Raw genomic sequence first — 14,080 nt, forward strand, 5'->3', positions numbered from 1 at the left:
GAGGGTTTCAGAGAGCCAGAGCCAGTGATTCCTGTCTTCCTTAAAACTGGCAGTGTCTGTCACAAGCCATGGTTTTGTTACAGACCACGTTTAACTTGCATTATTCTTTCAAAAGGTAACAACATCTCATTAGTGATACAGATACTTCCAAGTGGAGTGAAGCCATCTATGCAGTGACACAGTAGAGAACTAAAGAACTCTGCATCTGTTTTCCCCAATTCTGCCTGGGGTTTTCCTTAATTTAATTTTTTCAGAATGATTTTTGTTACATGCTGCAGAAATCAATGGGTCTTGGCAGCACAAGTTCTGTTTCCTCAACATCCTCCATCCTGATTAAGTGGGGATCATTACTGTGATTGGTGCTTCATCCATTCTGTTTGTGTGGGGAGCAGGAGTACCAAATCAGCATGTTCTTTTTACTCAGTAATGGGGAGAAGTCAGGGAGAATTGCATGATTCTGCAGCTGTGGGAATGTGGGTGGCATGGGGCCCTGATTAAAAATATTTATGGAACACTGATTTTCAAAGATGAAATCTGAAATGAGTTTCAAGAGAAATGACGAGTGAAATATGAAGGAAAAACAGGCTATCTTGTGTCTTTGTATTTCATTACTTAGTGTAGCCTGGAAAAGTAACAAGCAGCTCTAGGGTTAGTTGTTAGTGGTGATACAGGGGAGCACTTAATGCATATAATTTTCTTGATTTAGCTTGAGCCCTTTGGGGCTGGAAGGAGCAGATGCTTGTTTTAGTTTTGAATGCCATAAAAAAAAAAACCCAAGATTTTGAACACACAATAAATGTGCTGAATTCATCTAAAGAATGTTTTCATACTATATGAAGAAATAAAGTGGCATAATTGAGACATCTAACCGAATATATAACCTGCCTTTCTCAGATATGAGAAATTATTACCATGGGGATAGGGGGTGGCGTCACCTTGTCCATTATGCCCCCATAGGATGGCTTACTGTTTCCCCATGGTACTTATTAACTTGAAAGATGCACCTGAGGCTTTGACAGTCTGCACAGATTTGCTAATCTGCAAACTCAGATTGAGAAACTAGATCACTTTCATCTTGGTTATTTGTAGGGAAAGGTATCATTATATCAGTCTGTGGGCGGGATTAAATGCAGGACTGTTAAATAAGTTAAACTTTCTACCTTCACACTGCAGCAAATATAAAATGAGGTTCCATGGTTCTAAAACACTTGAAATAGCTGAATGATAACTCTTATCAGCATTATATTTGAAACACCTTGTAACGATAGCTTCACCTTTGCAATCCTTAGTCTTTTTAAACAAAGTTATGGAATGACTTTTAACGCTAGAATATTCTCTCAATTTGAACAGTGAGTGTAATTTGAGTTTTGAGACTCCTGGACACTTCTTGCATTAGCTCTTTAACCAATGTAGAACACTATTTTTTCAGAATTGCATTATATGCCATTTTTAATAGAACAGTTTCAATATATAAGTGGATAAACTATCATTCTGTTTCATTGTTTTAGGAATGTGGGTACCAGCTGGACAGGCAATTGGTAAGTAGGTAACAAAAGTTTGATTGTTTAGTATATTGTAAACTGTAGAAAAGGCCAACTGGTAGTGCAGATGTAAATTGCTTTTCAATGAGAATTGATGGTGGCTGTAAATTTCTCAAGTACAGTGCTTCTAAGCTAGTTTTAAAACTCAACTTTTGAGTTTGTATTGGAAAAAAATATGGGGCAGGGGGAACAGTTCTGTTCTTAACTATTCAGTGTTGGGAATTGGAATACACCCTTTTGCTGATAATGCAATTAAACTGATACTGGCCATCAAGAAAATAAATACAAAAAAGAGAACTGTAGAGCTATTTACAGTCAGGGTTCTCTGAGTATTTTCCAAAGTTCGTATCCATAGAGGGGTTAGAGTTTCCGAGAATTTGGTTCCAAGTACGGTAACAACTTCTTTATTCTGTTTGAGGTAATTTTGACTTAGTATTAAAAAGTTGCCTTTGCTAAATTTAGATGAAGGCACCGCTGTTCTCACAACTCTGTATTGGATTTTCTAGGTGGGTATGGACCGCCTCCTCCAGGAAGAGGAGCCCCACCTCCTCCACCACCTTTTACCTCATACATAGTTTCTACGCCTCCTGGAGGATTCCCACCTCCACAAGGGTTTCCACAGGGCTATGGCACCCCTCCACCATTTAGTAAGTGTCCTCTGTGAGTCTCGAACCAATGATGTGCCATTGAACACAGGAACGAGTTTTAGTCAGTTCTGTTTGTCTTTGTTTCATGCCTTTCTGTGAATTCACTGGAGTCTTTCACATTTGATCCACCTGTGGATCCACTCAAATATTTGTTTTGTAACTAGAAATCAGTATATTTTCAGTTCATGTTTCTTTGAATCCGTCAATTCTGATCATATTAATAATACTTAGACAAACTGAGAGGTTATGGTATTATTACGTTTTGACTGAGGACTTTTATTTTTGACCTCTCCTTTCTAGAACTGAGGTATTCAAGATAGTAATACTGCATGTTGAAGACTAGAGACACAGGCTCCCTTGAAAATTCTAGCCTAATAAATTAGGCATCCTGCTCTCATTTGAATTTAAATGGGATTTGGGTACCTAACTCCTTTACGTTCCTTTAAAATTCCTATGCACAATTGGGTTAAAACTGGCAAAAAGATGCCCTTAATTATACAGAGTTTCTTGCACATCCATTATGCACCTGTTAGTTCTGATTCTTGTGCTTTGGGGAAGCAGCCTGTCCAGGATTTTGCAGCCTGTCCAGGATTTTGCAGCCTGAGGCTTTTGACAACTTCCTTATTTGGATGGATGAAAGGCTTTTTGGAGGGGTGTCTCACCATGCTTTTCCCTGCTCCCCCAGTACACCTTTCGGTACCTGTGTCTACCTCTTCAGCTATTTTTTGCTAGGTAAGATGGTTCAATTGCAGTCTGTGTAACAGGTATAAGATTTCACATCTCTTAAAAGACTTTAGCTGTGGATAGGATGACTGTCAAGAGATGGTTAAATCAATCCCTTTACATCAGCTGCAGGCAACAAGTAGTAATCTCTTTTCTGTAGACACCTTACAAAGGGTTTAGTAATAAAATGTTAAATTACTCTGAAGCCAAGTGAAAAGTCCAAGTGCTTTTGGCCTCGTAACATGTCACAGATTTTATGCTCTGCCTCTTATTTATCAGGTTTTGGATATGGTGCTCCACCTCCTCCACCTGACCAGTTTGCCCCTCCTGGAGTACCCCCTCCACCTGCCACTCCTGGGGCAACACCACTAGCTTTCCCACCGCCACCACCACCATCTCAGGCAACTCAGGACATGAGCAAACCCCCAACTGCTCAGCCAGAATTCCCTTATAGCCAGTTTGGTAAGTAACTGCATATAAAATACACTCAGAGTGGCAACCTTTCCCCTCAGCCCCAAGGTTCTGCTTTCCTTTTATTCATAATGTTTTGGTGAAAAGTCACAGTTTCCAGGAGCACTGTATTAATGCTGATAGCATTTGTACTAATGGTGGGAATGCCAGCTCTCAAGGGCCCCCAAAACATCCAATACTCTGATATCACAGTATTGTTTCATTCCTATTCTGCCTGAAGTATTGCCCATTTCCTGAATCGCTAAATAACTGGCTCTCTAAAGATCTGTGCAGTGGTGGAATAAGTCACCACTTGCATTCCCCCAAATGCTCAAATTAAAACCCTTTTTTGTTCAACTAACAATTTCACACTGCAAGGTGCTCAGTAGTTTGCTTCCTTTTCTGTTGAAATGTCTTTGGTTAACACAGTAGCAGCCAAAGGGAATTCTGGTAATCTTACCTCAAGGAAGATGCACTAGAATTGAAGCAAAGCACAGTGAAAAGGGCACTGAAAATCATTGAGTGATGGGGCTTGCCATAAGAGGGTGGGCTCAGCAAGGAGAACAGTGATACTTAAAAGTAGTATCTAATTATTCTAGAGTAACAGGAATTGACTGAGACAAAAAAATAATAAAGGGTATAGCAAAATCTGACCTGCATGCCCCTTTTGTCCCTGTTTCATGAGACTTGTTGAAATTGATGCAGCTAATTTAAAACAAAAGTGGATACTTACTAGGGAAAACTTTATCAAACTCTGGAGCTCATTGCTGAAAGTAGGTGATAAAGAATGATTTAGTAGGTTAGCTACAGTAAGACAAAATATGGGAAGTCAAAGTCTCGTGCTACTGGCTGAAAGATGACTATTTGTGGAGATCAGGAAGTAGTTCTTTCATTTTATCCTTGCACCCAAGCCTTCCATGAGCAGCATTGCCCAATTAACTGGGTGGGTGTGCCGCCTTCTTGATCGCTGGCTATTGGTAACCTCTGAAGGCAGCATAATACGCAAGGTGAGCCTAGGAATCAAGAATGGCCACTCTGTCCCTGCATTTTAACCACTTTTCCCCTGTGTTTATGCATGCCCTACTAGTCCCATATAAAATACCTGCAGAAGCTGTTCATTACGAAATGTCTGCTTCATAAAGTTCTTTGAATGGATTTTCTGTAGTCCAAAAAATCTGAAGTATAAGACTCCTGATAGGAGGAGATCAGCTTTTCAGTTGTTCTTGACATGCATAAGATGAGGGTGTTAGTTATGATGGGTTGAGTTAGAGGCCTGGTCCCCACTTAGTCCGGACTTCGGACTAAGGTATGCAAATTCAGCTACGTTAATAACGTAGCTGAATTCGAAGTACCTTAGTCCGAACTTACCGCGGTCCAGACGCGTCCGGAAGTCTCCCCCCGTCGACGCCACGTACTCCTCTCGGCGAGCTGGAGTACCGGCGCCGACTGTGAGCACTTCCGGGATCGATCCCAGAACATCGATGGCGTGCCGCCGGACCAGCCGGTAAGTGAAGACTAGGCCAGAGATGTTCCTAAGCTTGTGTCATAGACACAGTAGCTGGGATCGAAAGTTCCTCCAATTTGACTTCAGGTGGAAGATTTTCTTGTCTTGTTGGAAATGTGCCTCTGTTACATATAAGAGGAAACATTTACTCAATAGAATAAAAACTGATGCATACAAATGTATCTTGTCTCAGACTTGGTAGCCAAGTCTTTTAATACCAATAATTAAAATGGATCCAAACAGCAAAGGTATAATTGATTTATATATAAACTTTCCATACAGGGAACTCTGCTCTAAAGTTCCTGTTGCAAGACTTTTATGTAGTAACCTCCAATTATCATTTTAAAAAATTCACCACTCAGTTTAATTGACTGACTTTCAAAACAATGCTGTGAGGGATAGTTGGGGTGTCTGGTGTAAGGAATATGTAGTACCAGCTGCATCTTGTATAAATCATGGAGACATTTTTTCCTACAGCAAAATGCTGGTTGTAGTTAGTCCTTAGTGGTTAATGGATTTTTTGGGAGGAGGAAGAGGGTTAGATAATGTTGTTAAATGGATTAGTGGGATTAATCTCTCTCACCCCAAAATTCATGCCAGAAAGCAAACTACTTCTGTACAAGACTGCACTCTCACAGTATATGTACACAGTGATAGAAGTGTTCAACTTAGTATATCACCACCCAAGTCAATAACCTCTTCATGTTTATAAAGCTGTGTTTAAGATCTTTTTAACCTCTTTAAGATCTTTGGAACTTCATATGTCATTTGCAATTCAGCTAGCAGCATTGGTATACAAAAGGCAGTTAACAAATTTTTCATGTTTTCACTTAAATGCATAGAGTTTATAGACTTTAAAGAGGCATCAAAGTATTTAATCGTTTTGGCATTTACAGATTCATCCTGGCTTCACAGCATCATAAATGCTGCTATGTTTACAGCTGAGATAAATGTAAACACTCTAGTAAATTAAACTCTAACAAGGGTGTGTCTCCCTCACCCCAAAAAAAAATTATATCTCTGTACAGGGCTGTCTTGGGGTTAGTCACCCTGGTCTCCTCATTTCTTACTAGGGCTGGGTACCTATTCTCAAGACCCTTCAGGCTACGCGCCAATACTTTGTTTACACTCTTATGGTCAGGCTGAGCAGTGATATATCCTAGGTAGGTGGAGCCTATTTACAACCAATGCTCTTACTTTATCTGCATTTGGGAAATTAACTTTTGTTTCTTTCAGGGTCTCTTCTCTTTGAGGGTGGGTGAGATAAGTATGGTGGCTTGGAAATGTTTGCTTTTTACAGTTCAAGGATAATCTACTGTAAATATCTGTTAGTTGGCCTAAGTAAAAACACGTCGTTGGAATATGACTCCACTGCTGTTCGCTTCCCAAGATATTGCATTGGCAAGACTTAAATTGTCTTGTGTAAGCAAATTGCATTTAGTTACCCTAAGCAACAGAGTCAGTATCGCCTGCTACTGTTGACACAACTGACTTAGAAACCAGGTCACTCTGGAGTTGTGAATCAGCTATGTGTCACTGTTGGAAGTGACAATGCAGACCAATGGTGGGATAGTTCACTGGAGGAAAGAACAGTGCCCCCCTCCCCCCACATGTTTGTTTGACTGCTGGATTCCTTTGTGGCAAACAACCCAGCAGAGCTCTGGTTTTCGTAACTCTTCACTGGAAGCCATAATGCTGGTGAGAGTAATGTGATTATCTTTACTCCGAACCCCACCACTTGGCATTAAATTAATGCATTTAAGATTGCCTACTGATCTTTGTGTCAAAAACAGCTGAATTAGCAGCTTGAGAAATCTTCAAACAGGGAAGCCCATGCGCAATGCATCGTTGGGTTCGTTAGTGGTAGTAAGTCCTGTGAGACAGGCAGAGCTTGGAATTGAAATACCGAGGAGATGCCAAGAGACTGTTGCTTTGGATTAGCAGAGTTAAACCTGCTTTAACCCTGTGCAGACAAAATGTGAGTCCCAGAGATCTACTGAGTAATTCTAGGATTCTTACCAAGGCTGTCTTGCCTAGTGGAATTTCACGTTGATGCCATTGTAATGACTGACGGTTGTATTTTAATCACTAGAAATATTCTGTTAGATTTCTTAACTTCTTTTAGTAAGTTACTATTAATACACATCCATTTGCCTTCCAGGAATTTAGTTTTTTCCTCCAAACTGAAAGGCTGTCTCTCTGTCTCCTCTGTCATCCTGCTTACTCTAAACCTGTTGCTCCAAAATCTCTTACCTCAGCTCCAGATTATGTCGTAGAATGGAGGTTACAATCTCATTGACAAGGCAGGAGGAAGATGTGGTAGGAGGTAAAAGTCTCCTGATTCTGTAGTTACCTTTATGATCTCTTCAGGGAAAGGGAGCTAGTTGTTACCCTGTCAGAAAGATACTGATTTACAGAATAAATGAGCATGAAGTTCACAGAGGGACAGCTCACTTTTAGATTTAAAATGAGTAAGTCTGGTGAAACAGCTTAGACTAACTCAGTAGTTGTGTTAGTATGAATAGCAAGGGTACACAGAAGGGATGGCTATTCCAATATAACTATTTATCTGTTGCTTGTGTTTTTGCTACATTGGAAATATAGTCTGCCTGCTTAAGTTATGTGGGAAGTTGATGATAAAATAGCTTTTGCCGTTCTTTTGAGCTACCTTTGAGAAGAAACTTGCCACACCATTTGCTCATTTCAGCTGGTTCTGTGCAGCGAGTTAACGCCGGGGTAGGGTGTTGGATTTGGATGGCAATTAGCTGAAGTTCCCTTTTTAACCACATAATGGGGGCAATAGCAGCAATAACAAAGCTTCCTGATTCTGGTCTGTGGATTTGATGGAAGTTTATGGGAGTCCAGTCACCACAAACTTTGAAAGGGACACTGTCAAGTTGGGTTTTTTAATTGACAATTTCAGAAAATTCTAGTTTCTGATGCAACCATCATCTTAAAAAAAAATACATTCAGGGCCTAGTATTTAAAACTCCTTTTTAAAAGAATTTCCTACGGTTATCTTTATAGGGGTCTTTTCAGCAAAGGAAAACTTGACCATACACAGGAAACTAAAATTGGCTGTACACAAAATAAACCGAAAATCACAAACTCTCACTAACTCCTTTCAGTTACAAACATCAACTATAGTAACTGTCAAATTTTCAGACAGATGTTTCCCCATTAATCTTCTCTACCTCTGCTGAAACTGACAGAATGCTAGTTTTGCTAATATGAACACTTATCCATTATGGACTAATAGATACTACCAACCCACTTTACATAAGCCTCTGAACAGCAGTAGCATGACATTTTGGTCACCACCAGCCTGGGTAAGATTTGCTATAGAGTGAAAAGCACTATCTCCAATTAGGCATTCAGTCCCCTCTCCTCTCTGCCTTTTATCAGTTCCTGTATTTTCTACATGTAAATCCAAATAACTTGGTCAAATGTCAAAGCAACTATCATCTGGGTATTAGATCAGCACATGATTGTGTGTTCATAAGGCTGTGCATTGGTGTGTGTGGCATCAGTTTTGAAATGGTGCTGTGCCTCTACCTTTGAGCGTGTGGACTGTAATAGAAGCTTACTGCAGCCTTTTCCTCTTCTTCCCAGGTTATGGACAAGACTTGAGCGGTTTTGGACAAGGTTTCTCCGACCCCAGCCAGCAGCCCCCCTCCTATGGAGGCCCCTCGGTGCCACCATCAAGTGGCCCACCTGCAGGAGGAAGTGGTTTTGGACGAGGACAGAACCATAATGTGCAAGGATTTCACCCCTACAGACGCTAGCACATGCAGGGAGTCCTGTCCACAGTGGGATATCTGGTAGCAGCTGAACCCGGGAATCCCAGACTTCTGAACTTGTGACAATCACATACTTGATGGAAGAAAAATCTAACAACATTGGGGGAGGGGAATGGGAGGGGGGATGGCTTTTGAAGGCAACGCTGTGGGTGTTTGGACTGCAGGTTTTAAATATATTCCTTTCTCTAACCCATCAGCACAAATAAAGAAAATGTCACTGGTTCAAACTACAGGGTTTTAAAAATGTCTTCAGCTTTAATTCAAAACTTCAGGTTTCTTTTTTTGAAATTATTTTTCCTGAGCCTTTGTTTTACCGTATATTGTAAACTTTTATGTTTAAAGAAAAATATATACATTTACAGATTGTGAAATTTTTAAGAGAAATTTTCTACTATGTATGCTGGCTTATTTTTTAATTTAAAACAGGGTTTCCGTTAGCAATGTTGGAAGTGATGGTCCGTTTCAACCCCTTTACTTCTAACATAATGGTGGGGCAGTTGGTCCAGAAACTCTGGGAGTTAAAAGAAGAAATCTACTGAGTGTATTTTGCTTTTGTTACCTGACAGTATAGAACTGGTAACAATGCAGGTGCAGACTTGTTGATGCACAGTGTCACTTACGAAGTACAGCATTTAGATCTGTGCTTCAAACTCTTTAAAATCCTCTGTGGATTTCATTAGGGGTTAACGGAGGCCTTGTTAAGATGTAGATTTCCCTCAGGCAAAAGGTTTAGGTGCATTTTGCACTAACCAGTGATTACCCCTGGTTTGAATAAAGAGAAGTACATTTGGATTAGAAACATAAGCCTGTCTCCATTTTTTTTTTTTCTTACAAATTTTTCCATGTGAATTTGGGTTCTCATGAAAGTTGCCAGATTGACAGCCCTGGAAAAGAAGTCCTTGTGGGTAGAGCATCAGTGCACACTTACCCACACTTTTTGCTCTGTGCCTCAACCAGGACCTTTAGGTACTGCCTAGAAGTGAAAGCATAATGCACTCTTCATGCCCTTTCAGCCATTAATGCAAGTGATATGATTGGGCTGATGTGGGATTTGGACTGAGACCATTAAATTCATTTCATAGGCTACTGAAGAACCTCAGTAGTTTTAGGTCCGTACCAGCCTGATCTGGATTTGAACTGGTAATGTACAGGTGAAAGACTCAATATACCATTATGAGTCTCCAAAACCCTCTTCTGTCTCTTACATGTGCGTGACTATAAGCAGGAATTGATGCATTACGGTGCATTAGCATGTTAATTCAGTGATCTGCTTTAGTCTAGAATTAAAGGTGGGTTAAGTTTCAAGATTATCAGGCTGCAAAGTAATCTTAAGTCCTAAATGTAACATGTAAACATATACAAGCTCTTGATTTAAGAGGTGAGATCAAAGTACATAAATGTCTAATGGAAGAATATATCCATCTCAAAGAAGAGAGTGGGACTAACTCCTCTGAGATTTTTAGGTCCTTTTACCTCCCTGTATCAAGGATCTGATCTATGAAAAAAATCCTCCACTGCATAATTCCTGTGGAATCAGCTTTGTGCTGGTTTGAGCAGTGATAGTGGATTAAACTCCAATTGTTTGCAAACTGGTATGTGAGCTAGCTGCTTTATTCAAGAAAGTGCTTCGGGGCAGGTTGTAGGGAGCTAATGAACTGTGGTGTCACCTTCACAGAGCTGGGTTCATATATGGTTCAGAATGCAAACTAAACTAGTTTGAACTTGTAGGCTTGCGTGACACTTCATCGACACATCCAGAATTTACCACAAATCTCCGCCTACAGAAGCCACTCCCACTATGCCCAGATCTTCCCCAAACCAATTCATTGGCTTCCCCTGAACCTCTGTGTCACATTTAAGCTCCTTGTTCTTACCTTCAAAGCCCTGCATAACTTGGCTTCTGCCTACCTCTCTGCAAGTAACTAAACCCCCATCTTGCTTTTCTTTCTTCCATGCAGCCTCCTGTTCTGAGGTGCTCCCTCCAGCCTGAATTTTCAATGCCTCTGCTAAGTCCTGTGAACACTTCATTTGGCCTGTGAACCTTAGTGTTAAAACAGAGAACTAACTTTGCAGCACCAGCTCTGCCCTGTTGCTTCTTGATGTCCTTCAACCTTCCATCTTTCATCTGCTGATTGCGTAGATTGCAAGCCAGGGCTGGGTCCCTTGTCTTTGCATGTCTGGCTCCAACCTGCTTTTAGTGTTGTCATTGTACAGCACAGTAATTTGTACTTCAGAGACAACTGGCACATCTGGGGAAAGCTATGGGTCAGAATTTTAGAGACTGGATGAATTAGTTGCAAGCTTCTGAACACAAGTTGATGTAGTTCTATTAATGCTGGAAAATTTCACTTGCAGCGTTTCACATCTCTGCTGCTACTTGCTGTGTGTGAGTTATGCTTGTAATCTCAGTACAAATATAACAAATTGTGACACATATAGGGAGGAGACAATTCAAGTGAAGCAAACTAAGGCCTTTGTGTGTGTGTATGTCTGTATGTAATTTGGATGCTAGCAGTACCCTCTGATCCTATCTTTAAATGTCACTGGACCATAACTCAACTTGACCATAACTCAAAAAAAAAATGAAGCTAAATTCTGCATTGTCTTTGTATTGCTTAAACACTCAGCCTTTCTCCTCCTTGCACCCAACCACTGCTGCTTGTTCTCCATCCTCAATTGTTCACCTCTGATACTCCTAGGCTCTGCATCAAGAGTCCACTAGCTTCTGCTAACTCCAGGCCTGGTGCTTTAGTTGAGCGTTGATAACTCGGGGGTAGAACTAGCTTTTTTTTTTTTTTTTTGATGGGTGAAGCAAGCAGAAAAATGCTAAAATGGGATTTTAAATGGTAGGATAGATGCACAGTGAAAACAGACTATCCTAGTTGAATAGATGAACAATGCATAGGGAGGTTAACCCAGATTTCTGCCCTCTCCAGAGAAGAATGGTGGCTGTAGTCCCCTCTGCACCTCTTCCTGAGCCCCCGGTTTTGCAAAAGGAAAAACTGGAGTGACCATGTGAAGCAGGTTCCTGTGCAATTTCTGGCTGTTCTTGGAGCTGGTAAATTAGTTTCTATAGTGGATTAATTTACACTGATTCTCAGTGCTAAAGCATGGGGGTCTCTGAATGTTAAACAGCTTGTGTCCGTATTGTCCAATCACTGTTAAATGGGGAGTGAAAGCAGATCTTGCAGTGGCACTGTGCTCCTGTTGTGTTAATGTCACAAATGCCACCTCAGCAGCACGGCAGGCACTGGCAGAAGATGAACCGCAAAGCTTAAAGCAAAAACTGCATTATGGCCAGCAATCTGCTCGCTTTCCACTGCCAGCCTATGGTGGGGAGATCGGGCAGAAGTAGCTCTTTAGTTTTTTTTTAATTTAAAAGTTTGAATTTAAAACTATGCTGAAAGAACAGGAGTACGTGTGGCACCTTGGAGACTAACCGGAGTACTTGTGGCTGTAGCCCACAAAAGCTTATGCGCAAATAAATTTGTTAGTCTCTAAGGTGCCACACGTACTCCTGTTCTTTTTGCAGATACAGACTAACACGGCTGCGACTCTGAAAACTATGCTGAATGCATCTCTAATGACCCAGTTATTCAAGTATTCTGTGACCGTAGACCTATTTGTTAGCTCGCCTGGTCATCTATAAAGAAACACTCAAGAGACCTAAATTTTCCAGAGTGACTAGTGATTTTTGGGTGTCCAATTTGAGATCCTTTACATGGGCACGATATTTCAGAGCGGTGGCTCTCAGTCTTTAAAATCTTAGCTATTACTTGCAGTGAACAAGACTCTTCCTTCCCTATGTTAACTCCTACAATGACTGGAGTTTAGTAAAAATGTCATGGGTCTCGATTCACTGTTAGCCTGGTCTTTGCGCAGGAAAATATTTCCAAATCAGAATGGAAGGATTTTACATTTGGTCATTTAAACCAAAGCAAAGAGTGTAAAATCCTAGGCGTCTGACTTGGAAGCATTGTACTCTCATGTTGCATTGGGGTAACTGACTGCAACAAGGGGCAGGATAATGGAGAAGATCTTAACTCTTCTTTATTTGTGCTTTTCATCTTGTATTTTGTGCAGCTTGGAGATGCAAGCTTGACTGGATGCATTGAATTTCTAAACCAGGTTTGCTTTCCAGTTCTCCTGCACTTCAGCTGTTTGGAATTGCAACATGGCAGGGGCATGTTTTAAATGGTTGGACAGGTTTTGTTTAATAAACCATTAAATCTGTTTGAAGTGTAGCTCTGCCCAGCAACAGAAACTGAATCAACCTGTGCTAACAACTGAGCCAGCATTGTCTGCCACACCTTGGCCTAAGGCTTATGTGTGAATCCTCTCACAAAGTACAGCAGGGTGGAGGCTCTCCAAATTCTGTGAGCAAGAGCGAGAAATGCCCCAATGATAGTATTGGAGGAACAGTTCTATTAGGAAATCTGATCTTGGGCATGTCTTCACTGCACTTAACTCAGGTGTTTGGCAGTTGGGTCTAGACTAGTACAAAGCCCTATCCGACTTCTGGGGGCATATCCCATAGTTCTTTGGGCTGCTGCAGCAGTAAACCAAGATGCTTTGTGATTTTTTTCCCAGTGAATGGGGGTGGAGGGCAGGAGGGGACACTTGTCTGTTCTGGGCACAGGGAGGGAATTGTGGGAAGGCATTGGGGGACTATCAGTACTTGAGTGATTTAGCCTCATCCACACTAACAGTGGGTGAGGACCAGTGTGAGTGAAAGCAGCACCCAAGTTCCAATCCATGTCGCCAGCTAGCCTGGGTTCAGAGCACCACCAAACTCAGGTGAGAGGGTGTTGTGTGTGGACGGGAGAGGGCTTAGGGGCAACACCTGAGTAAGAACCCAGGTTAACTCTGCCTTGAAGACCTACCTAATGTGTGAGACAAATTCTCTGCTCCCTCCTAGATGAGTTGAAAAAGGACGGACAGTTTTATGGTGCCACCCACTGGGAAGCAAGGAGGTAGCAGTTCTGAAACCCATATAAATCTCAGCCATGTTGCCTCCCTTAGGTTTTCTTTGCCTCCTTATCTTGGAAGCACAGAGGCATTGCCTCCTCTTTCCTGCTCTCTCCCTCCATCTGGACTAAGGAAGGAATAGGAGACAAGAAAAAGGAGAGTAAGGAGAGAAGCCAGAGACCTGAGATTTCTGCTTCAGCCCAGGGGAATGGATAGAAAGCAGAGCTCCTACCTCTGCAGCGGAGCATCCTTCATAGTGGTCTCAGCTGGGGCCAGCCATTTAATCAGACATGGAAATGGCCGAGTGGTCTCTCCTACTTCTGAAAGGTGGCTACTTGCGTACCTGGGACGAGCACCCTGCCTAAGCGTTCTGCTTTGCTTCACAGCCTACTCAGCTCTACAGAAGCTTCTCTGCCTCCACCTGGACCTGATGTCTTGTTCTGGTAA

The 14,080-nt window shown here is 41.5% G+C and overlaps 1 protein-coding gene across 5 annotated transcripts in view; it reads left to right on the plus strand.

The window, feature by feature from the left end:
- Window positions 1-9,469, plus strand: part of DAZAP1 (DAZ associated protein 1) — a 36,242-nt gene extending 26,773 nt beyond the window's left edge. For 3 of the 5 annotated variants that reach the window (XM_054013613.1, XM_054013612.1, XM_054013616.1), the window contains 4 exons: window positions 1,509-1,538; window positions 2,048-2,188; window positions 3,191-3,373; window positions 8,478-9,469. In XM_054013613.1, coding sequence (XP_053869588.1) covers window positions 1,509-1,538; window positions 2,048-2,188; window positions 3,191-3,373; window positions 8,478-8,650 — 527 coding nt within the window. In that variant the 3' untranslated portion in view covers window positions 8,651-9,469. Of the gene's footprint in view, window positions 1-1,508; window positions 1,539-2,047; window positions 2,189-3,190; window positions 3,374-5,938; window positions 6,029-8,477 lie in introns of all 5 variants that reach the window. The other 2 variants (XM_054013614.1, XM_054013615.1) reach the window with 2 other exon arrangements.
- The last annotated feature ends 4,611 nt before the right edge of the window (window positions 9,470-14,080 follow it).

This window comes from Malaclemys terrapin, chromosome 24, assembly GCF_027887155.1.
Source record: "Malaclemys terrapin pileata isolate rMalTer1 chromosome 24, rMalTer1.hap1, whole genome shotgun sequence".
NCBI classification, from domain to species: domain Eukaryota; kingdom Metazoa; phylum Chordata; order Testudines; family Emydidae; genus Malaclemys; species Malaclemys terrapin.